This window comes from Pteropus medius, unplaced genomic scaffold, assembly GCF_902729225.1.
Source record: "Pteropus medius unplaced genomic scaffold, Ma_sr-lr_union100, whole genome shotgun sequence".
Classification (NCBI taxonomy): Eukaryota; Metazoa; Chordata; class Mammalia; order Chiroptera; family Pteropodidae; genus Pteropus; species Pteropus medius.
The window spans coordinates 19,307,550-19,331,032 of NW_024342467.1; the positions used below are offsets into that span (position 1 = coordinate 19,307,550).

At 41.1% G+C, this 23,483-nt stretch overlaps 1 protein-coding gene across 2 annotated transcripts in view; it reads right to left on the reverse strand.

The window, feature by feature from the left end:
- Window positions 1-143: 143 nt before the first annotated feature.
- DPY19L1 (dpy-19 like C-mannosyltransferase 1) overlaps window positions 144-23,483 on the reverse strand; it is a 69,530-nt gene continuing 46,190 nt past the window's right edge. For both annotated transcript variants that reach the window (XM_039862733.1, XM_039862734.1), the window contains 9 exons: window positions 20,098-20,199; window positions 15,972-16,043; window positions 14,041-14,090; window positions 10,354-10,378; window positions 9,253-9,372; window positions 7,665-7,839; window positions 6,837-6,936; window positions 5,640-5,765; window positions 144-738 (listed from right to left, as the gene is read on the reverse strand). In XM_039862733.1, the coding sequence (XP_039718667.1) occupies window positions 582-738; window positions 5,640-5,765; window positions 6,837-6,936; window positions 7,665-7,839; window positions 9,253-9,372; window positions 10,354-10,378; window positions 14,041-14,090; window positions 15,972-16,043; window positions 20,098-20,199 (927 nt within the window). In that variant the 3' untranslated portion in view covers window positions 144-581. The remainder of the gene's footprint in view (window positions 739-5,639; window positions 5,766-6,836; window positions 6,937-7,664; window positions 7,840-9,252; window positions 9,373-10,353; window positions 10,379-14,040; window positions 14,091-15,971; window positions 16,044-20,097; window positions 20,200-23,483) is intronic.

Sequence of the window (23,483 nt, forward strand, 5' to 3'; positions counted from 1 at the left end):
AAGAGTCTGGATTAATAATGGGCAGGAAATGCTTCATCAACAAGAGCAAGAGAGAACAAAAGAACAGAAAGAAGTGAAATAAACGACAATTCCACACAGCAAATACCCAAGTCTGCCCCATCTACTCTTACTGAGACTGATGGCAGGGACTGACATGAACGAGGAGCCCACAATAACCACTGAAATGTCCAAAAAAACAGGTGCAAGAGGCAGAAAAGGAGCAAGGGCCATCAATGGTCCATGAGCTGTAAAATCAGCCCCCACAGAGTTCAGAACTGACTGCATTTTCATACCATCCCATCATGTTTTGTATACAGTTGACTGCTCATTTTCGCACAAATATTTAAGTCAAATACAAGCATATACTCATTTGCATAGCAAATTTTAAGGGGTGCACTGAAATAGTACCCAACTGATAATGGCATGTGTCTTATAATCGGAATGACAAATTGACCAACTAAAACATTTTCTATTTGAAAACAGTTTCCTATAAAAGTTTTTGGGATTTGAATTAAAAACAAGGCATGAGCTATTAGCAGAGCATTGAAACCATCACTGATGTACTTCTCCGTGGGCAGCGGTCACTCTCCGATAACCTCCAAGACCTTGTAAACGCTGTTCTGGAACACGGTGGTGAAGTGAGGCGTGGGGTCCTTCACCAGGAGGTTACATAAGGGCGGCTTCCCGGCGTTCGCCGGATCTTCCACATCCCAAATTTCAGGCATACTGCAGCCGGGCCTAGGAAAACCAGCACAGGCTACAAGTCAGTGCACAACACCTAACGGCAGCTAAAGCGGGGCACAATTTTTAGACTCCTGCCCTCATTTCATTTTTCCTACTTAAACTAACTTGGCTTTTAAAACATGTTTATTTATGTTAATATAAGCTGCCATAAATCCTCTTTAGAACAGAGCAAACACAGCAAGGATGACTCTGAAGAAAGAAACAGACATACGAAATACACGAAAAAGATCTTGGTTAAATCCTGCCTAAGCTACCTACCGAGAAAGTGGGCTTAGCGTCACTCGGTCTCGCTCTCCGCACTTGTAAAATGGGAAATACCCATGACACAGTTGTGTTATGAGGAGAGACTGTGACTCGCGTCATGCACAGCACACGGTAAGAGGTCATACATTAATTTAAAAAATTACAATTGGCAAATATATTTAGTTCATACTTATGCAACTTCCCATTAACTATATTTCAGAATGAATCAATTTAAAGAAAATCCAGTAGTGTTAAGCTCATACCTTAACTAAATTCATAATTAAATCTTAGAAGCAATATATATTTTCCGAATTAGATCTTAGAAGCAATATATATTTTTAAAGAATAGTAGAAATAAAATTGACATTATGATATCTGGCCAAATAAGTTCTTTAATTTTTCTTTTTTTTTTGGGGGGGGACCTTTTGTTTTATTGAAGATTTTTATGTTAGTATACTCCAAGATGTCAGTCTTTTAGGGCTTATGATTTTTATGATTTGTTTAAAGAATTCTTCCCTATCACAATATCGTCAAAATATTCATTGTGTGAACTCTGATGAAGTTTTAGAATCTTGCTTTTCACAATTAGACCTAGAATTCATCCGGAATTAATTTTTCTGTATGGTGTGGGATGATTTAATTTTCATTTTTTTCCATAGAGATAACCCAATAGCTCTAGGTCCATTTATTATTTATTAGTATTTATCAAATCCATCCTTACTCCTATGCATCAGTAAGTGATACATTACTTTCAAATCTGTATTACCGATTTTATAATCACCAATGTAATAAAAGATTCAGGAAAGAAGAAAAATTGGATGTAAGAACTATCTGGTGAAAGGCTCTCAAGAAAGAGGATAAAGAAATGGCCTCTAAGTATCGCTCCCTAGATTCCTTAAGTATGAAAGAAATCTGTCTTCGTAAAATGCAGAGAGTTGAGGGGCTCTCTGTCGAGTGCTGAAACTTAGCATTAGCAATAACAAGACAAAGCGACGTGCATCTCCTGCAGCACCACAAGGGAAAGCGCACGTCGCCTCCCACGTAGCAGGCTCGAGGATGCGCCAAACCGAATCCAACCACGAGGAGTGAATTAGGCAAAGCCATTCCTGGGATATTCTTATAAGACAACCGGCCTGGACTCTTCCAAAGATCAGTAAAAACAAAATAGGTAGAAAGGAGTTCCCAATTTCTTATTTGCTTTTTGAGAAATTAAAAAAAAAAAGGAAAACACAAGGAAAAATACTAGAGAACTGACAACTGCTCGTGTTTCGTCACGGTTGCTTCACTTTTTCTCTAAGAGAACAGGCCACCCCCGACGAGCCCGCCCCGCGCCCGGTGGCGGCCCCATGCCCTGCCCTCCACCGTGAGGCCGGTGCTGGGGCCGGAACGCTCGTGCTGTCTGTTTTGAGGATATCTTTAATTTAAAGGTCACTATCCAAGAAGTGTCAAAACGCAGACCTATCCAAATAAAAACATGAAAGTCACTGTCACCTCCAGGGCCGTTTCTCAGAGGGGACCTCTAAACAACCGAGCATACATTCCGCTAGCCCCTTAGCCACTCAGGCTCAGACACACGCGTGTGCAAACACAGGCGCAGACACGTCTGTGTGTGGATGCTCCTGGCTGCTTTTACAGAAACGAGACTATCTGAACACTCCTCGCTGAACAATAAAATGGGGCCATTTTTCCATCTCAGTACATAAGACCTACTCCTTCCATGTATTATTTAACCATTCCTCTACGGATGAATACTTTTGTTTTCCATTTCACCATTATCGAACAACACTCACACAAACATTTCTGTGCCTACATCTTTCCGTAGGTCAAACTTCTAGAAGCAGCACTATGGCAGTGTCAGAGGGCTACACGATGTCCACTTTGCCTCCGTCAAATTACCTCCCGCAAAGGTCTTCCCATGAGCGTTCTCATGCAGTGTGGTGCACATTTTCTGCACACCTGGCTGACACTCAATGCTACCGACACTGAACATGTGTAACGATGTTCAATTTCCCCACACATGTCAAGGCCAAGGGCAGCAGAAAGCGAACCACACAGGAAGCAGGAAGCCACCTCCAGCTCCTGAGTGCAATCGCTTTCAGGAAAAACGAAAGGGCGAAGCTGCCTCTGGTGGCTCTGCCTGTCCCAGTGCAACACCCTTTAGTCCTCATCTGAGTTTCTCGAAGATTCCCCTGGCCAGCCGGCTACATCTTTAAACAGCACCAGTGAAAACCTGAATAATTTTCTCCTGAATTCATGTATTTTAATTTTATGTCAACTCTATTATTGAGATTAATGAGAAAAAAAAAAAAAAAGCAGAGAACTGAGGAAAAAAAGAGTAGTTAATTAAAAGCTCATCTACGACTTGCATTTGCGTATATTTTCGTACTCATATTTGAACACAGAGTGTCAAGTATTTAAGGAATAATCAAGTCACACAATTAAACCACTTGTACACAAGATCACATAAATACAGTGTTCATCAAAGTGCTGGGCAAAAGTTTAAGCACAAGGTAAATATTCGCTTTCTTCTATGCAAGTCCCCCACGTGCTCCCCCCGTTCTGACACTTCTTCCTGTTCCAGTAACATACAGGTATCTCAGGCTGGAGAGCGAGGGCCAAAGCAATAAGCATGCCAATGCAGGCAGAAAACTGTCTAGAAACTCAGTTTTTTCCACTGCAGATGGAGGCACTAATTATTCGTCGTCCCTCCCTTTCCTCTCCTATCTGAGTCCCGCATTTGCTCCCCTGTCAGCACGGAAAGCACAGGGTGTGTTTTGTTTCAAGGTTCAAGCAGAGTGCCCCTGTCCAAGATTGCCTGGGACTTATCATCAGTCTGGCTTAAATCTTGCAGGAGATGGACAGTGTTTTAGTTACTGAGTGGGGATAAGAGGTTAGAGAGTCACTTCCTTAGCTTTCTCTCTCTCCACTCTTGTTGGAACAAACACAACAAGGGCAAGTCAAGGTCCAGACGGGGGAGCCGGCACACCCCCCCGCCTCAAACTCTCAGAGCCCGCAGTGAACTCTAGACGGCAATGATCCAAAGCCGGTAATTCACTGCTGATTTTGTTCAGCGTGCAGGGCTGATGGCTATGCTTCCTAAAGGCCTTTTTATCCCTTCCTGTGTACAGGAAACAGTGCCCTGCCATCAGAACACGAGACGACCGCAGTCCTACAAATCCCGGACATCTTACAACATGAAGCACCCCAGCCTCTGCGATTTCCACGTTCATATACGATGCAAGGGTCCAGAAAAAAATGAAGAATCTTGTCCCAGGGCTCATCATTAGCACTGGGGAAAAGGTCATGGAGCATTGCTTTTCTGTTCGAGTTAACCCGCAGGTGTCCCAGGCTGGCGTCACCGGACGGGAGAGTGAGGGCCCAGGTGATAAAGCAGATCACAGTGCTGGTGGACATCTGCCCAGAAACTCGGTTCTTCCTACGGCAAACGTCGGCCTGCCACTGGCTTGTTGCGATGTCCTCCCAAAACCAACATGAAAGATACTTATGACTTCTCTGTCCTAAATTTACACCACAAAGTTAACTAAAGGTGCGTATATGAATTTCGCAGATATACCCCTTTGTTCGTAAGGACTGAAAGTATTTTCTAAATTATGACTCTACGAACAATGACATTTTCTATAGATCCTGATTAAATTCAAGTCACTTGAGACATAGTCATAGAACAATCAACAACTGTTTCCTTTTGGGCAATGCTGATACTGCATCACAGAACTATTTTTACTCCTGAGTTAATATTTAATTATTTTGTCTCAACACCCTTGTGTATCACTTAAGTACATGGTGAATGAGTGTGATTAAGGCACAGATATAGCAATCTCCCGAAGGCTTCTGTTTAGTTACAGAATAGTGAGAATTTTTAAAATAGCATTCCAGAAAATATCCTTGATTTCAGATGAAACTGCTCATATCTGTGGCTCCTCATGGAGCAAATGCTTTGGTATTTTAATAGCAAGCTACCGTCATCTGCTGTCTAGTCACCCAGATACAACATTTCTAGTCAACTTTAGAACTCACGTTAGCTTTTAAGATCTTGCTAGCCCCTGTTGCTACTGTCTGCTTCATGAACTTCTCTGTGGAAATATTTTTTAAAGCTATAAACTCAAGAGATGGTGGGTCAGAGTGAAGTGAATTATTTTCCCACTCAACTAAGATGTGAAACAGCAAGAAAGAAGTTTCATTCTGAGTTGATGGGGGAACCGCAGGACTCAGTACGTGGCAGGGATGAGGTCTAGACACAGGAGGCCCCGCCTCTCAGTTGCCTGACTGACCTCATTACACTGAGACTTTCCATGACTTGGTCTCAGACTCTGCAAGTCTTTTGAAAGGAAATACATAAAACTTGAAATAAAAGATTTAAAAAACATCACAGGCAAATATGAATAATTTGGGAAATATTCAATCTGTGCCAATATAACACCTCTAACGAAGTGTACGCCTGAAAATCACTGTAAAAGAAACATATTTAGAATGACCGGAAAAGAAAAAACTCCAATTCGAGTAATAGCCTAAAAAAGTTTATTCCACTTACACGTTGCTAAGTGTCACACACACGACTAGTGAAGCACGGGCCACGCAACTGAGTTAAGTCGCCACGTTACGAACGCGAAGCGTTAGCCATGCTGGATACTCACTTGGACCTTCTTACACACCAGGACTCTTCCAGAATGTAGTAATTCACCTGTAACTTCATCAACTCCCGCTTCACGTCTTCAGCTGCTTTTCGACTGTACATGGAGTAGACTATTTTCGTTCTGGCTCTTTCAAAAAAAATAGTGGACAGAATTGGTCGAGATTAAAAGGACGCAGTCGGGCTTTGCGGGAGACAGTGACTGGAGCTGGGGGAGGACGCTGTGGGAGAGGCACATCAAGGGGACACGTCGCGGAGTCCTGCTCGGGGCCTGGGGAGGTTAGAGGGAGGGACGGAAGGGGCCCGAGTCCTGGGAGTGGGGGTTCGGTTTCATGCACCCCTGCATCTCCACACTCGGTCTTTTTGTCTGCTTGCTTGTTTTTGTTTTAAATTCTTCACCACTTTACCACAAATAAGCGTGAGGCACGCCATGTGTGCTGGGCGAGCTCCACGCAAACACAACAGGGCTGCTCCGAAGCTGCGGCAGCCCCGGCTTCGATCTCAACAATGATTAGCTCTGAATGGCCCTCAGTTTGATTTCTAGATTTTTAAAAAGCTAAATTTACTCAACATAATTGCTCTGGAAATTCACTTGCCGAAATCCATATTTATAAAATATATGTCCCACTGTTAGATAAAAGAATACATTAATAGGATTCACATAGTCACTCAGGAAATTAATAATTCGTCTTACTCTAGAAATTGCATGAAAATAAATCCACTTGTTTATGAAAAAAAAGAGTAAAAAACAAAAACCAAGGTCATTCTAGCAGGTTATGTTTGTGAAAACCAGAACAAAACCCTCTTTGAATGGTATCCCATTTCTATTGATTCTCCTGAGAATTCAGGAAAAATGGCCTATAAGAAAACCTTACTAAAAACTACAGGCTACTGAATCTTTGGAGGACCCCGAAGATGGTGATAACTGCTCAGGCCCTGCGTGAGTGCAGCCCCGTTGACCCGCGGGCTGCGGATACGGCGTGATGTCGTCTTGCTCCTCGTGGAGCAGATGAGCCCAGAGGTTGTGGTTTCACTGCCCTGTGCAGGATGAACAGCTCTGTATCCGACTCAGCATCTTATCTCGGCATCCCTCCCGAACTCCACAAATCCCCATTCTCCGCGTCCTGTTTGAAACACTTCCAACTCCCCCACTAGTTGCATGAACACTTCGTTTTCAATAGTGTGAGAACCGTGCACCCACCTCAGACCCGCGTCTTCGTAATGAGGGTGGTTCACAACCGGCCGAAGCGCGGAGAGCTTGACGCTGGCCATCGTGGGCATGGCGCCCGCAAACACCGCGTCTGCAAAGCAAGAAGACCTGACTCAGGGGGACGCGTGGCCAGCACGCAAGGGCTCTTCTTCCGGTCACCTGGTCACCGCCCAGGGAGGCCCGGGGCCTGCGTGACCCGAAGAGCCAGCGGCAGAACCAGGGAGGAGTCTGAGAGCTGACGCCACAGCGGTCAGCCTCCGAGCCCAGCCAGCTGCTGTCCCTGGAAGGTACGGCCATGTCGCTTCACCACTGAGAATCTCTGGGGCTTTTGGTTTTAATATCTTAGAAATCGTGCCTGATTCTAGGAAAGAAGAGGCAAAACGACTAAGAAAGTTTTACAGCACCCAGGAATTCTGGAGGAAAATTTAATATTCAGTCATTTATACTCGAATGACGACAAAATCTCCCTTTCTGAACATGAATAAATTTAAGATTCCATGAGTTCATTTCAAGAAGGTATCTGAAAGATTAAGATTAAAAATTCATTAATAAGCATAAAAATTATTTTAAATTGTGGCATGTAAAACTTTGAAAAAATTAAATTTATGGAAAATAACGAAATTAATTACCAAGAAGATATGCATGACATTTACTTCGCAAACCACTTAAGAAAGACTGATATTTCTCTTTTTTCTGGATAATCTAGATGCAACATTGATTAGAAAGAGTAAGACCACTGAATGTTACTTCGGTTTAGGATTTTGTGGTGGTAAATAAAATTTGGGGAAAAAACATCAGCTAAATAAGACTTTCCTTTACCTGGTTTAGTACTATATTTGATCCATTCTATAAGTTCTTCTTGTGGCAAATTGCTGAATTCCCCTACAATATTCCACTGGGTTTGTAGATTTGCTGAACCTTGTACTGACATTGCTGCTAATACGGCAAAAACAACAGCACCAGGATGTACTTTGCAAAAGAGCCATCCAAACAGCTGAAACCACATCAAAGAGACATTGATAACTGTTAATACAAAGAGCATGTACGTGATAGTCAAACAGTTCTTCCAGAGGAGAACACAGTCTCTGCTAGAGTCCCAGATAAAGGATTAATTACCCAAAGGAAAAGTTCTAGAAACAATGACTCTAGGAATGAAAGAATTCTACGCTCAGCCTTATATAAGTGAGGCATGATTTAAGAAGCTCTTTTCTACACTTGCTCTCTCTGCTCCCAGATTCAAGTAAGGCCAGGTTTACCTAACCTACATGATTTGCCAGGCCCAGTGCAAAGTGAAAATGTGGGATCCCTTGTTTGAAAATTATTAAGAAGTTCAGAACAGCAACAGCAGAGCGATAAACTAGGTACAGGGTCCTTCTCAGTGTGGGCGCCTGTGCGTGCAGAGGTCCCACCTGTGAGGCCAGCCAGGGTCACCTATCGCCATCAGACACGCTGCAGGCAGGATTTCAGAGAAGCGCCAACCAGGCTCCCTTCCTGTCCGGGCCTGGATGAGCCAGGAACAGCGGCCTCACCCCCGGATCCGCCTCTGGAGGCAGTGCCTCTCTAAGGTGACACTCTGCCGGAACCTGAAGGCTGGCTAACTTCTTCCACATTCAAGTAGACTCCTCTCAATAACAACACTGTCTCGATCGTTCTCTCCTCAAGATTATTTGTCTGCACACCTGTAGAGCCAGACTGCCGCTTCTCGAGGGCGTATATAAAAACTCTGGCTTCTAGATTTTTCTACCACTCAACACTCATCCCTAGAGCATCGTTTAGATGTTTAGTAAATATGTGCTAAATTTAAAAGAGGCGTTCTGTTGCACTTTGGCTAGTTGACTAATGAAAAGGTGCCACTATGCAGAAGCATAAATCTGTGAATACAGAGCAAGGAGGCAGTTACCCAGGAAAAACAAGCAGCAAATAAGCAAGATGGCTCAAGCTAAATTCAAAAAAGTGAAGTAAGGGATGTGGGTACAAGTGTATATGCAAATAAATAATAATTTTTAAAGCTTAATACTGAAAAAGAAAATATCATTTGAAAGTACTTGTAATGAAATCAATTGTAAGAATTCTTTGTGGTATGAATGTCAAAACAAAACAAAAATTATTTCTACAATTAAGTTCTGCTTTCTATCAACATCCATAATCATTATTCATGAATCCAGACTGCACTGAGGCTTCATTGTTACGTTAAGGAGTATTTTAGAAGTTAGAAGACTAGGAATTATCACCTTTGACTCTTTAGAAAAGATAAGTACAAACAGATAAGTACAAAAGATAAGTACAAAACTTTTACCATAACAATTTAAAGAACTTTGGGTAATTCAGTATTATTTTAAGGTCACTCAATAACAAAGGCTGAAAACTTATCAAAGCAGCTATCACACCAATGCAACCACCACCTTACCTGTCTTGAGCAGATCAAGGAAGCCATAACGCACATGTGTGGTGTCAAAAAGAGTTTCAGTCTCATAATTAAAATACCAAGGGCTGTATATGCCAGCAGTTGCAATGCATGATAAACTAGCTGAAAGAAAAAGATATTTTTTACTCCTACGACTTAAACAATATTTACGAATATTGTTTAAATGGTAAATATACAAAAAGAGTACTTTTTCTTAGTAACAATACGTTGACTTCCAAAATAGTAAACAAGTCTTGAAATTCACTTTCAAATGTCTCCATTTTATTAGAGGGCTAAAATTATGAAGTCACTGAGGCCAGTGGTCCTGTAATGCTGCTCGGGGCCGAGCCTGTGGTTAACAAAGCCCATGTTTCTGGATCCACCTGGATGCTCCATCAGATCAAGGTAGGAAAGTGTTAATCAGAACTGACTGCTGCTTAAGGTCCCCGGGCTCCACCGTGGAGCAGCCACCCACACCGGCTGCCGCACGCAGCAGCGCTCTTAGCCTCGGTCAGCATGCTGTTGCCAACGAGCAGGTCTTAAAAGTCTTTATCAGAAGAAAAGGAAGGGAAAAAAAGAATTTCTGTAATTAAGTAGGGTGATGGATGTTAACTAGACTTACTGTGATGATTTCACGATGTGTAACAATTCAAATTATTATGAAACTAATATAAATGTTATATATCAATTATATCTCAATAATAAAAAAAAGAGAGAGAGAGAGAGAAATGAAAAGTAAAAATAGAAAAGCCCGGCTGAACCATCAGGAGACGGGAGCAGCAACCAGTCAGCCTCCGAGCCTCAGGCAAGGTGAGCAGAGGAAAGCGATCGCCAGTCACGCAGAAGATGCTCCGTGCCCGCGTCTAACAGGCCCCGAAATAAACTGCCGCTCCAGTGAGGGGGTCAGAGCAGGCCAAACGAGCTTCCTGCTTGTTTTAACAGATGAACGGTCTGTGTGCAGTGTTCTCATAAAAATGCACACGGGCCTATTTTGAAGGTGATTAGTGACAATTACCAAGAAACTCAGAAACTGGAACTTGAAAGAAAATCCAAATATGTACAAACATTAAAATATAGTAAATTATAGTAATATTAAGTCATTACCTCTCCATGATCAAACTGATGTTTTCTGAAATGGAAAAAGAAATACCATTAAATCATTGCTGAAGCACTTACTTCAATTATTTGCATTTTTATCTTACGAGTTTTACAACTTCTATAATATTCCCTCAGGACACATATATATGTAAATCAAATTAACTAAAAGTTATAAACTAAAACTGGTGCTCCAATATTTTAAGGGAGTTTACCGAAAAAAACCCCGGCAATGTTGCATATTCTGCATATCTGACTACAGGCTATTTACCAGGCCACCAAGAGGCACCTGTGGTGTGTCAGACGCCTCGTGGGTGATACCTGGCAAAGCAGGGAGTGAAGGGGACCTCTGATGCCTCCACAGTCCCACAGCCCTGCTTCCTGTCCCCAGTGTCCCTTGGCTCCCCCACAAACTGTAGCTGCTACAGAGACAATTTAGGAAGCCAGGCAGGAGATTTTTTCGGCAGCAGCTCTGGAATATACAAATAGCTCCAAAACTGCATCTTTAGCTCTGCTTGACAGTTTCAGTCTGCTGAGACAGGGTACGTGCTTGAAGGCCCACAGGTCCTCCCCGCATCTCACTCTGCCCCCGCCCTGGATTCTCACTGCGGTCGTGAGAGCGATCTGCACATGGATCCGCTCCACCACTCCCTTACTTAAAACCCTCCACCGGGTTCTTCTGTAATTCGGATGAACTCCCAAGTCTTCACCACGCTGCACGCGGCCTTCCTAAGCCAGTCCCCACTCATCCTCGAAACTCATACTGCACCGCGTTCCCTCGTGATCACCATGCTCATCGCACCGGACTAATTTCACTCTTTCAAACATCACAGAGGCGCCTGACGCCCATATTCAGTGCTCTGCTTCATCACTCTGTGCCACTGCTGCTTTAATTCTCACAGAAAACAAAAAAATTTTCATCGATTGGTTTATTTGATCATCACCTGTCTCTCCCTACTAAAACGAGCCCTTCAGGAGGATGGGGTACCAGTCCGTCCATCCACCCTACCTCACTGAGCACTGGTAACGGTGGAGATACAGCAGTCGACATGCTGGGGAAAATGCTTGGCACATAGAGCTCAATGGTTTTTTGAACAAATGAATAAATTATTCGATTAACTCCTAATCCAGATGACACATAATCGTATTTTGAGAATTTGGTTTCACAAAATATTGATATAACAAACTGTAAAAATATGGAGCAAATGACGAAATTAAAATGGATCCTTCTTTGTTCTTTTTTCATGCCAAGTACAAGTTCTTAGTTACCACTACTGACCACGTACATGTTCATATGCTCTGTACATCCCATAAACTCTGACCTTACAATTATCTATTACCCCAATTTACAGCAGAGGAAAGCAAATCGTAGAGCTACAAAGTGAAAAAACCAAGTCTTTATTCTAACTGATTTCTGAGCTAAAATATTTTCTACTGCATCATGCTGCCTCCATCCTCCTTTACCCCCAGGTCCCGGAATTAAGAGAGAGCACTGGCACTCACATCCTGATAACTTACATTTATCTCCTACCCCTTCGCTTTTTATATTGGTATGTGATTTTGGTGCTTATGCACAGTGAAATATCAATGTGCCATCCTCCTTTCAAAAAAGCGCTGGTCCTACCTGAAGTGAAACCCCCACGGAGTTCAGTGGTTTTCTATAATTATTTCTACAGTTTAGTTATTCTTGAAAGGACAGCTCTGTCTCTGAAGAGTTCCACCTTTCTCTTCCAGAGCTGTATAATACACTGTAGCTTCATAGCTCCGCCCACGGCTATTCACAAACACTTCAACTCAAAAGAAGAGAAATTCTGGCAGCATGTACCAGGAGCTTTTTCATTCTCCCGTGCCCCCGAAGGCTTCAGGTATAAATAAGGGCACAGTTACAGCAAACTGTTTCTAAATGAGAACAAGAGATGTCATGGGGTACATGCAATAATTTATCACTGGCTGGTAGAAATTCATAGGGGAGAGAATAATATATAAGCCTGTGTGTATTCAAGTTATAAAAGAAAATACAGACACACTTAAATCCAACAATCTCTATAGCCCCCAAATATCCCATAAAAGTATGAAAGTAGAACAAAAACTATCTTTATTCTATCCTTCAATCTCATGCTCTTGTTGCAGATTTTATCTTTCCAGAACTTTCTTATGCACAAATAAACATACATTTTCATGTTTTTAACCCAAAGTACAATCATCCTATATATAGTTTTGTAATTTTTTATTCAATGATGCATGATGGAAATATTTCCATAAAGATGGCCCAGCATTCCACTCTACGACTGAGTCATAAGTAAACCAATCCCTTACTAGAGCTATTTTGGTTGTTTCCATTTTCACATTACACATTTACCATCACCATGGGCATCTCTGAACCATCATCTCTGCATTCCTGTGAGCATGGTTAGAGGACACATCTGCACTGGCAGAACTGCTGGGCTAAAGAACAGGCCCGCTGTATGTTTTGCTATGTGTCGTCAAACTGCCCTCCCACCCACCTCCTCCCACCCACCTCCTCCCACCCCTGCAAGCAATGAGTGCTAGTAATGCACACACACCCAGTAAGTAAAAAGGTAAGTAAAAAAGTTTTCACTTTATCGTGGGACTAGGCACTTTTCTGTGTATCTATTAGTTATTTGTTAAGTCTTCATTCAATTACTATATTCTTTACTATGTGCCAGGCACAACAGATAAACCACTAAATTGAACAAAATTAACCCTTCGGGAGATACGGTATTTAAGTATAGCTGGTGATAAAGCATGTGATGGTGGAGAATAACAAGAAAGGAGACACGAAATCTACTCAGAAATGATGGTCAACGAAGGCTCCTTGAAGGAGGTGGCATTTAAGTAAGGAGTTAGCCACGCAAAGAACCGGGCTGCGGGGAGGGGCACGGCCACCGCAAGGCTGCAGAGGCCGGAACGGCTGGCCACGGTTCCAGCACGGACGGGGCCACCAGCACGCGAGCGCAGGGACGATCACGAGAATTTACCTTCCTTTCCATCGACTGCTGGTGTCCCCCACTCATCTTCCTAATGAGTTTTTAGCATTTTTGCCATTAATTTATAGAAGTTTTTTTTACATATGATGGCATTAGTCCTTTGTCATATATTACAAATATTTTCCCCGATCGGTCTTTTCTCTGAAGACTGCTCATAGTTTCCTACCAAAAAAAGCACTGACCTGGCTAACCCTGCCAACCTTCCCTCCTAGCTTGCAGGTTTTAGGTCCTCCTGAACGAGGCCTCTCTAACCCTAAAATTATGAAAACGAGCTCTAGGTTAATTCGAGGGTTTCAGTTTTTTGCTATAGTGTAAAAAGTGAGGTATGGATCCGGTTTCATAGAACCCCGCGCATCTCTCAAAAGGCAGCCCATTGGTCTGAAGAAAGCCATCGAGAGAATGATTTCTCTTCCCTGCTCTTCCCCAGCGCAAAGCTGTGCCGTGAGAGCACAGACGACATGGAGGGCTACTGTCACCCCGCACTGGGTGGGCTCCGAGGCACGCGTGAGTGACGCGCTGAGCCCTGCGCAGATGAGAAACGATGAGGAAAGCAAGAAGGGGAACGACAACAACTGACAAAACCAATTATCGAATGCTGAGGACACAACATGTAAGTACAAAGTTACCACACTGTGGATATCCGCTTAATAGATGGAGGAAGGAACAAAATGGTTACGAGCGTATTTACCTTACATGTGCCTGCTGTTTTGTTACAACACCCCACATGTCACCAATAATCTGCAAAGAGATTTTTAAACACTTTAGAACAGCTGTTTGGGAAAAGCAAAATTTTTAATTACTGCATCTTCTAAACTTTCAAACTTTTTCTTAGATTGAATTTTAAGAGATAACTCAGAAAATAATAATTACACTGTAACCTTAAATTTATACGGTACTTGATTGTATCGAATACCTACCACCCAACTCCGGCAGATTTTATTATTCTCATTTTGTGAATGAGCAACAGGCTTAGATCAATGGAACGACCTGCCTGAAAGTGACCAACAGCTAAGAAGCGTCGCTGGGTCTCGAAATCTGACCTTTCAGCTTCCAATTCAAATGCTTTGAGTCCCACCACACCAACGTCGTTGGTGGGACTCACAGGACTGGAGAGCTGCCTCGGAGACCGACAAGCACGGAGAACTGACCTCTGTGTTCCCACATTAGCAGTAACTGGGAGGTCATCTAACCTGAAATCCTATCCCCAGTCTGATGTCCTCTATGACACGGCTGACAGGTTTTAATTCAGCTCTCGGAAGAACCACCAGCCGCATCTATGGCACTTTCGTAATCAGCGCAGATCGATTCTGCTCAAAAGTCCTACCTCTTGGAAGTGGCCGTCATTCTGAGCAGCCAAAGTGAATATAATCTTCCTTCCAAGTGTCAGGCTTTTAAATATGTGAAAATTATTATCCTCTTTCCATTTGAATCTTTCTTCTTTAAATCAAACATTCCCACTTCTTTAATCCGATCTAATAATTTTTATTATCTCTTGCCATCCAGGCCGCTGTCTTCTTAATGCATTCTGAATTGCAAATATCCAGTATTTTTTATTACGTTCTAGGTGCACACCCACATAAAGCGTGCAGAAGTGCAAAGGAAGCACCGAGCAGAAACTGCCTGACCATAACCTGAGTAGATCTGAAAAGGGCTGTGAGTCGACAAAGCTGAATACTGTGCAGTGGGGGGAGGGGTCGTCTGCCTCTAGTCCCTCCAGTGCTTTTTAATGGACATGCTGTGAGGCTGGTAACGACAACCTCTCTGATCTTCCTCTTCTGCATCTGTCAACATGGGGATAACGTCTATGTGCCTCACAGGCTTCTCAAATAACCAATTCAAATAACGCATATGAAGTGTTTTCGGCTAGTACAGATATATAACGTGAACGATGACTACAGTACGGAATGTTCTATAAATACATATATGTTAATACAGAAATCATCAGCTACGAATAAGAACACTTTTAGGGTCTATTATCTATTTTTCGATTACACAGTAATCTTAATTCATTCTCTTAAAGTGTCTGCAGTTACAGAGCTCACCAACTCTTAAAAAAAAAAGAGAGACTATGACACCCGCTCTTTGCTAAAGACTGCAATGTCCCTGGCCTGATTTATATCTGGACTTAGAGTTTCATTATCAAAGCCAAGTTGGGAGTCTAACCCTTTTATTGAGTTTAATAATGTACTGTTAATATTCTATTTTCTCCTTTTGATTAATTACAAACTCAATTTAGGATTTAGTGAACATTGCACAAATGACTTAGAAAGGCATATGTTAGAGAAATATTACATAAAAGTCAAAAGTGAGTTGGTAATAATTTACATAGGTAAAAACAATTGTATCTGGGTCTGTAAGGTCTCTCGGACCTTGTCTTTCAAATACATGACTATCAAAACTTGAGCCATCCTTTTCTTATGGTATTTTATGCTGGCAGATAACAAAATATTTTATGACTTGTGAATGTTCATCAAAGGCTGTTAGTAAGAAAATACAGAATATGCTTCAATCTATACAAAATATTGCGTCCGGTTACCACACAGCCTAGTATCCGTAACTGCCATGTAGAAAAGAAACAGGAAGACGGTTTGCTCTGGGAAAGCGTTAAGCGACACACACCTTTCTAACGATGGCAGCAAACACAAGGAGGACAACTGGCAGCAGCAGCGTCTTGGTATACCGCAGCGGGGTCTGAAATTCAGAGAGACGTTCCGTTAGAGGGAACTGTTATTTTAAACGGACAAAATTTCATTTCAAATAACGAACCGAGTGAATTTTTAAAAATATAGGTAGAGAAACAGGAACCCGCACCCACCCAGGGTCCAGACCACTGACTCCCATAGTACACATGAAGATGCACTTCCATGGAAACAAACTTCCCCAAAATGTTGAGTTGGGAACACTAACGAACACAGTCCCCACACACTCTGTAAGTGTAAAAAGTGCCTCCAGAGGCTGCTGCTCACTTATGCACACTACTTTCCTAACTAGAGGGCCCAACTTAATAGTCACCTAAGGTTAGCAGGACCCCTTTAAACCGCATAAGCTCTTCCTGTACGTTTTGTGGGGGATAAAAATCTTAATCAAGATCCCATCACACACACACACACACACACACACACACACACGCCTCATGTTTACAATAAAAATATTTTTATGCTTTCTTTAGTAACAGATAAAAAGCTATAGAAAAAAATTAAATAACAAAGCTCCACACATTGCAGCCCTAAGCACCTCTCAGTCTTAAACAGTCCCGAATTTGAAATCTCTCATCTGCAATCAATTTGTTTTACCGCCAACACTTTCCCTTCCAAAATAATCCTGCATCACTGAGTCAAATAACGTAGACTTTCCCACATATGTTTATACAGAGAAATCCAGCTTAACCATATTAAAAATACTGGTACGTTTTAATTCTACAGAGTATACAGTAAGTAGCATTTTCTGATTCTCCCTCTCATTAGTCCAATATTTCTCATTTGTTATTCTGTATTAAATGAGTACTTTTGATAATTTATTACACAAAATGCACACTTTGTGAGTTAAAAGTCCTATTAAAGGAGAATTTTTATGTTTCAATTTTACTATTTACCTTTATAAACATTTGCATAGTATTTAAATTTTTTGTTATATTTTAAATGTACTATATTAAATATTATTTATATATCATGTATGTGAATATAGTTATATTATAAAATTTTATTATATATTTATTTTGTAAATTTTAAATTGTCTTAATATAAGCAAAAATCAAATAACTTAAACTGTTTTATTATTTTAAAAAATATATATATTTGCTGCTATGAGCCCTTCCTAAAGAATCCACTGGAGAACAAGCTTCGCACATCTGACAAATGGCAGGAGGGGCTTCATGGTGAGCTCTGAAAACATCGACCTACAGAACTATGACGATAACGGGGAAACAGAGGTGATAGGATAGCATGAGTGGTTATATGTGCTGACGCTGAAGATAAAATGGGACTCCTAAAAACGGGGTACGAGGGGGAAAAGTGCACAGGAAATAAAATAATCTCACTGATCACAGTATTTCAATAAATTAGTAGTGGGTGAGAAGTAGGGAGGGGCAAAAAGTGATCAACAGAAGGGACTAAGGTTACATATAAAAGTATTAATAAAAAAAAATTATAAAACTTCCTCAATATCTAAAGATATACCAGAGTGTCCACACGAGAACAAATGCAAATAAAACAAGCCACATAGTGAGAGATGTGTGTGCGTATGTGCATGTGTTCTAAATACAAGTCCCTTTATTTTAATATTTCTTTGTAATTCTTGATTTTATTCTAAGCATATATAATGAGTTATATAGGCTCACTGTTAAAGTAGAGAATGTAGAAAAAATATAGGCGACGATCGATTTCACATTTCAGTCAGTTGTGAGCATTTCCTCTGCGAGGGCTGTGTGCTCACACCCTCCCCCGTTCTGCACGTGTGTGTGAAGGTGGCTGTGAGCATTTCCCCCGCCGTGGGCTGAGTGCTCATACCCTTCCTCGTTCTGCACGTGTGTGTGAAGTTGGGGATGTGCTGGGTGCTGGCGGAAGGGAGAGAGTCCTGGGTAAATTTTTTCTTGATTGGCTCCTCTACGAATTACATTAATATCTAGTTTAATTTTTTATATTTATGGCAAGAATCATCCCAGTTAGTCATTTGCTTTTCAATGTTTACAATATCTAATGTACAGATGTTTTAAGTTACATGCAGAAATCTATTAATCATTCTCACACGCATTTCGCACTGGTATTATGCCCGTCAAAAAATGGAGTTAATGATCAATGAAATGTCTCACAAATTTATTTTTCAGGCTTCATTAATTTTTAAACTATTAATTAACTGAAATGAAGTTTGGTGTATTACGTGATACAAGGCTTTAAATTGACTCCCCACTCCAAATACAATTTTTCAAATAATATTCATGAAATAATACATTCTTTATCCATTTATCTGTAATGCTCTCTTTACTTCGTGTTAAGTACGTACACAAACATAGTTAAGTACATACACGTGGGTCTATCCAGCATTGTCAATTTTGGGTTATAAAAATGTTCCTGTCTTGGGATCCCTGTACTTTAAATACTGTTCTATCCAGATTCACATCTAAAAAGGAAAAATCCCCCTAATTGTTTTATATTTTTTTTAATAGCGTAACACAATATATGATTACTATAAAAAACTTAAAAGATGCAAATTACAAAAAAAGTTAATTACTGATTATCTCCCACCCAAAAACCATTGTTAAAGTTTTGTTCTTACACTTTATTCTATGTGTGTTATTTATAAATAAAATCGTACCGTTTTGCTCACTCCATATATACATCTTAAGTGTCTTTCGACATCAGTAAGATATCATGTTAAACTGCTTCCTTTCCCCCACCGTATGGATGAACCATATAGTGGATGCACTCTCTGAACTGGCACCATACCGTCTCTACAGCACAGTCCCCGTGAAGGTACCCATGGAGATGGGGAACAGCAGGCTGGAAACGGCTTTGCCATTTTCTGCAAAATGGGGGAAGTCACGCTATGCCTCAATACACATTTCTTCTATCACACAGCTGATGGTTCATGCTCTCAGGCTGTAGCGGCATGAACCTCCTCGTGAACGGTAAAGGACTTCTCCTGTGTCCTCATTCTCTGATGCTTACCCTGTACTTCCTTTATTACTTTCTTGAAGTAGTCTTGATCTGCTATGAACATGCATTTTAATGTCTTTTAAGATACTCTTCCTTAGTATCTTAAAGTGCCAACGCTATCATACTTTCATCAGCCACTGTGTGTCAAAAGCATTTCCCAGAACACAGGGAATGAAGACGGACAGGGCGCTGGAGCGAACCGTACATCGACAGGACAGGCTCAACTCAGCACGTCTAGTTGATGTGGTCTGCCGTGTGGACACTACTGTCCACTGGTCTGTAACTCAGTGGGAGTGCGGGGAGACCAGAATACGTCAACAGAGAACCACTGGTCAGTTTAATATATACACACATACAGCTCTGAAAGGAAACATTTCACAGATAATAAAATAAGTCAGGGCCACGTGGGTGGTGTTAAAAAAGACAGATAGATACATGTTTGTTGAACCAAACCAGCTCATAAAGTACTGCAAAATAATGTTTTATATAAAATATCAAAGTATTTTTCTATGTATCTCAATTTGTCCTCACATTAACTGTAGTATATATACTACTAGAAATGGGTAGCTATGACACAAAGAATGAGAGGCATTTGTTCAGAAACAGCAAGTACTATTACAGACTTCTGTCTCAAAATCCACTAAACCACTCTCTGGGTTCCTCCTAAACATCTGAATATAGTTTTAGAAAGGAAAATATTGTTGGAATGAAAAACTTGTACTCAATGATATTTCGAAGCAATGCGATCAAACCAACCACCACAGAGTGAGGGAAATGTAAGAGCCTAAGCTTCACTGAATTAATGCTTTCCCCTAAAAAGCAGCAACTTGAAAGGCCTATGTACTTACTTATCCAAAAAACTACTGCTGGTCTGCACGCAGGCTTCTAAATTACTAAAATGAGCAAAGGTCATACATTTCAGGGAGCTATACTAATGTACACAGGAACATCTTCCTCTCAGCTGCCAGATTTTTCTTTCCCTCAAACTGAAATGACAGCACAGAGCAAAGAGTGTGCAATAAGAGGAGCGCCCTTTATGAAAATCGATGAACCAGAACACGAGGGGAGGAAACAACCTAGAAATCACATCTTACCTCCTTCTCCATAAAGTCAAACTCAGCCGCGCAGGTATACAATAAAGTATCAAAATCCTTGTAACTGAAGAATTTTGATGTTAATAAGTTGCCAATATGAGCCTAGTAAGGGAAAAAATGAGGTACCGTTAGATTACGCTCTATATTGTAATAACGTATTTTAACCTTAATAACATCTCAAAGCAGTCTTCACGGCATCATAGAGCTCGCTGTAAACGTGAAAGCCCTGTACCCCGACTTCGCGACTCCCTTCTTCTGCTGACAAATGATAGCTCCGACGACCTTCCAGGATGGGTCATCGACAAACCCATTCTTTATCTTTGGCTTCTCCCTGCTCAGTGTTCTAAACCTGGGGACATCCCTGCACGACAGCTCCTCTGCTGGAGCCTACAGGGACAGGTGGGCGTGGTAACACGCAAAGACGTCTGTCTATCATCAAGGAACAAGGTGTGATAGAGTAAAGAAAAGGAAACATTAACTCAGATTTCTGAAAAGGGGACTGAAAAGACTTTTTACAGGAAGCAGCAAATGGGCGGGCCATGGAACAGCATGCACCTTTTGACTGACGATCAACATGTGTGTAATTCTTTACGCTACCAAAGTGCCCTCATGTAGGTCACCTCATCTACTCCCACAAAAGCCATGTGAGGAAGGTGGAATCGTTTTCATTTAACGAATGAGACAACATCTGCCAAACTTTCGACTTTAAAAAAGCAAGAACCCAAGAAAAGCGGGGGAGGGGAGAATCACACCTAAAACGCACCATAACTAAACTCTCAAACGACATCTAGAAGAAGTGGGAGGGTCCGGGTAAGAGCAGAAACTAAAGGCGGGTGAGAATGTACGACTGAATTTCAAAATACTTTGTCTTGACAGGGAAGAAATACATGCTAATAAGTTTAAGAAATCAATTCGAAGACTATAGCACCTAAAATAGCATAAGAAAACTATCTGTCCAATGAAAAGGAGAAAAGAAATCTAAAAAGCAAGTAAAACAGCTGAGAAATCTAAATAGAATGGAAGAAATTAGGTCCCAATATAATGACAATTACCTTGACACATTAAACTCACTAATTAAAGGACAGATGTTCAAATTGGATTAAAGGGGAAAAAATCCAACATTGTATTGTTTAAAAAGACATACTTAGAACAAAAATATGCAGGAAGGTTGAAAAATATGCAGGAAGGTTGAGACCAAGCTATACCAGAGAGACCGAACTAATGACGTCTAGGTTAGCAACTGTAATGTCTCATAAAACTGAATTCAAGCAAAAAATACATGAAAAAGAGAAAATGAATGACATTATATACTGGTAAAATGAACAACAAAGCAAGATTATATGTACCATGAACATATTTTGCAGTTAACAGTGTTCAAGATAAATGTTAAATATTTTCCTTTAAAATAGAAAAAGCAGACAAACATTAATACAAAATCTGAATATTATGAAGCTCACAAACATGGAATACAAACTTAACAGACAGAATACACGTTGTCCTTGAACACAAGTAAAATGTTTTTAAAAAATGTTCACATACCATGCCACAATAAATTTCAAAGTGATATAATACAAATTAATTTTTTCGATCATAAATGCAATGAATTAGAAAATAATAACTAGGAACGGTGAGAAGCTAAATAACATAAAACTTAATAACCTTCAGGGTAAAAAAGAAAATCATAAAATAGTTAATTTGTAAGACACAAAAAAGTATTGCTTATCGAGAAAATGACAACTTCATTTATTGGAAAAAAAGAGGTGGAAAACGAAAGAGCCAAGCACTTTCCCTCAAGCATCAGAAAAAGCTATGGAACAAGCCCAAAGAAATGAGAATGAAGGAAATTAAGAATGACAGAATTCAGTGACAAAGAGAAATAAGACAAAACTAAAAAGGACTTTAAAAAAGGCAGTACTTTGAAAATATTAATACAATAAATACAAAGTATGAAAATAGCAAAAAAAAAAAACCCCAACTCTTTATAGAAGACTACTATAATATTAATTCCAAATCCAAATAAAGAAATTTAAATAAAAGAACATAAAAGACCATTTCACACATATGTAAAAATTTCAATGAGAATTCTCACTAACTGAATCCTACAATAATTTTTTATTTTTTTTAAACATGACCCATTTGATGACAGATGTAACCGGAATGAGTCAGTGTCCTCTAAAGATGTGAACTACCAGGAGCTTCCTAAAGAAGTGGATTCGCAGGAGAAAAATTCTCCCACAAAGAACACTCTGGGCCACAAGCATGTCACTGTTGAATTCCAACAAACATCTAAGGAAGAAATAATGCCAACTCTGCACAAATTCTCTTTGAAAATTCAATACTGAATACTTTCCAATCATTTCAGGAAGCTAGCATTACCTTCAAAACAAAATCAGACAAAAATATTACAAGAAAATAAAACTACAGATCACTATTCCTCATGAATATAGTCAAAAGTCCTTAAAAACAGGAGCCAACCAATCCAACGATACATAGAAAGAATAATAATACAACGTGAGCAAGTGAGGTTATCCGAGGAATACAAGGCTGGATTAACAAAGTCAGAGGAAGAAGGTGGAAAATCCCTCCCCCGACAACTATAAAATTGGACAAAACTATCAAAAACAACTGTATCAGGTTCTAGAAACCGACCAAAGGGGAAACAAATGGAGATGCGTTCGTTCGTAGAACGCACTGGTGAGCTTTGGGCAGGACCCGGCGTTCTCGCCTGGGCCGATCTCACTGGTGCCACCCTCTCCCTCCGCTCAGGTGACCCAGTAGCTATATCAGGAAGGACTGGCCAGGAAAAGCAGAACCTTTTCCACTAGAGGGAGCTGAGGCGTTTTGGGGGCAGAGAGAAAAAAAAAAAAAATCTATGCTCAGAGGCGCTGTCAGTAAAAATAGCAAACTCAGAAAGTGCCGGGCGAAAGCTCACAGCTCTGCCAGCCCACGGTTGCACACTGGTGCAGCAAACAGCAGACTGGCAGACTAGCTGGAAAGTTTAGAGATTCTGGAAATGAGACAACCAACAAGGGGTAGATAAGTTCACACGCCCCTGGTGGATTGGAGTGTGAGAGAGACCCGAGAGGACCCAAGCCCTCCACGAACCTGGGACCGACTGGGATCCCCGGAGGACCCAGGAAGGTGTGGCAGGTGGGAAAAGACAGGACACACTTGATGTTCAGATGAGAGTTAACCCAGCAGGCCTGCTTGCGAGGCTGGCCCTTGGCTGGCATCAGGGAGCTTGGATTTCAGAAGGCTCCCACCATCCTAAATGACAATGGTGGCCCGCTGTACCTTAGCTGCGCAAACAAGGTGGTTTATGCCGAGCGCCTACATTCCCCTGGGAGTCTGGAATTTTGATACATGCTGGGCGGAGGGCACCTCTG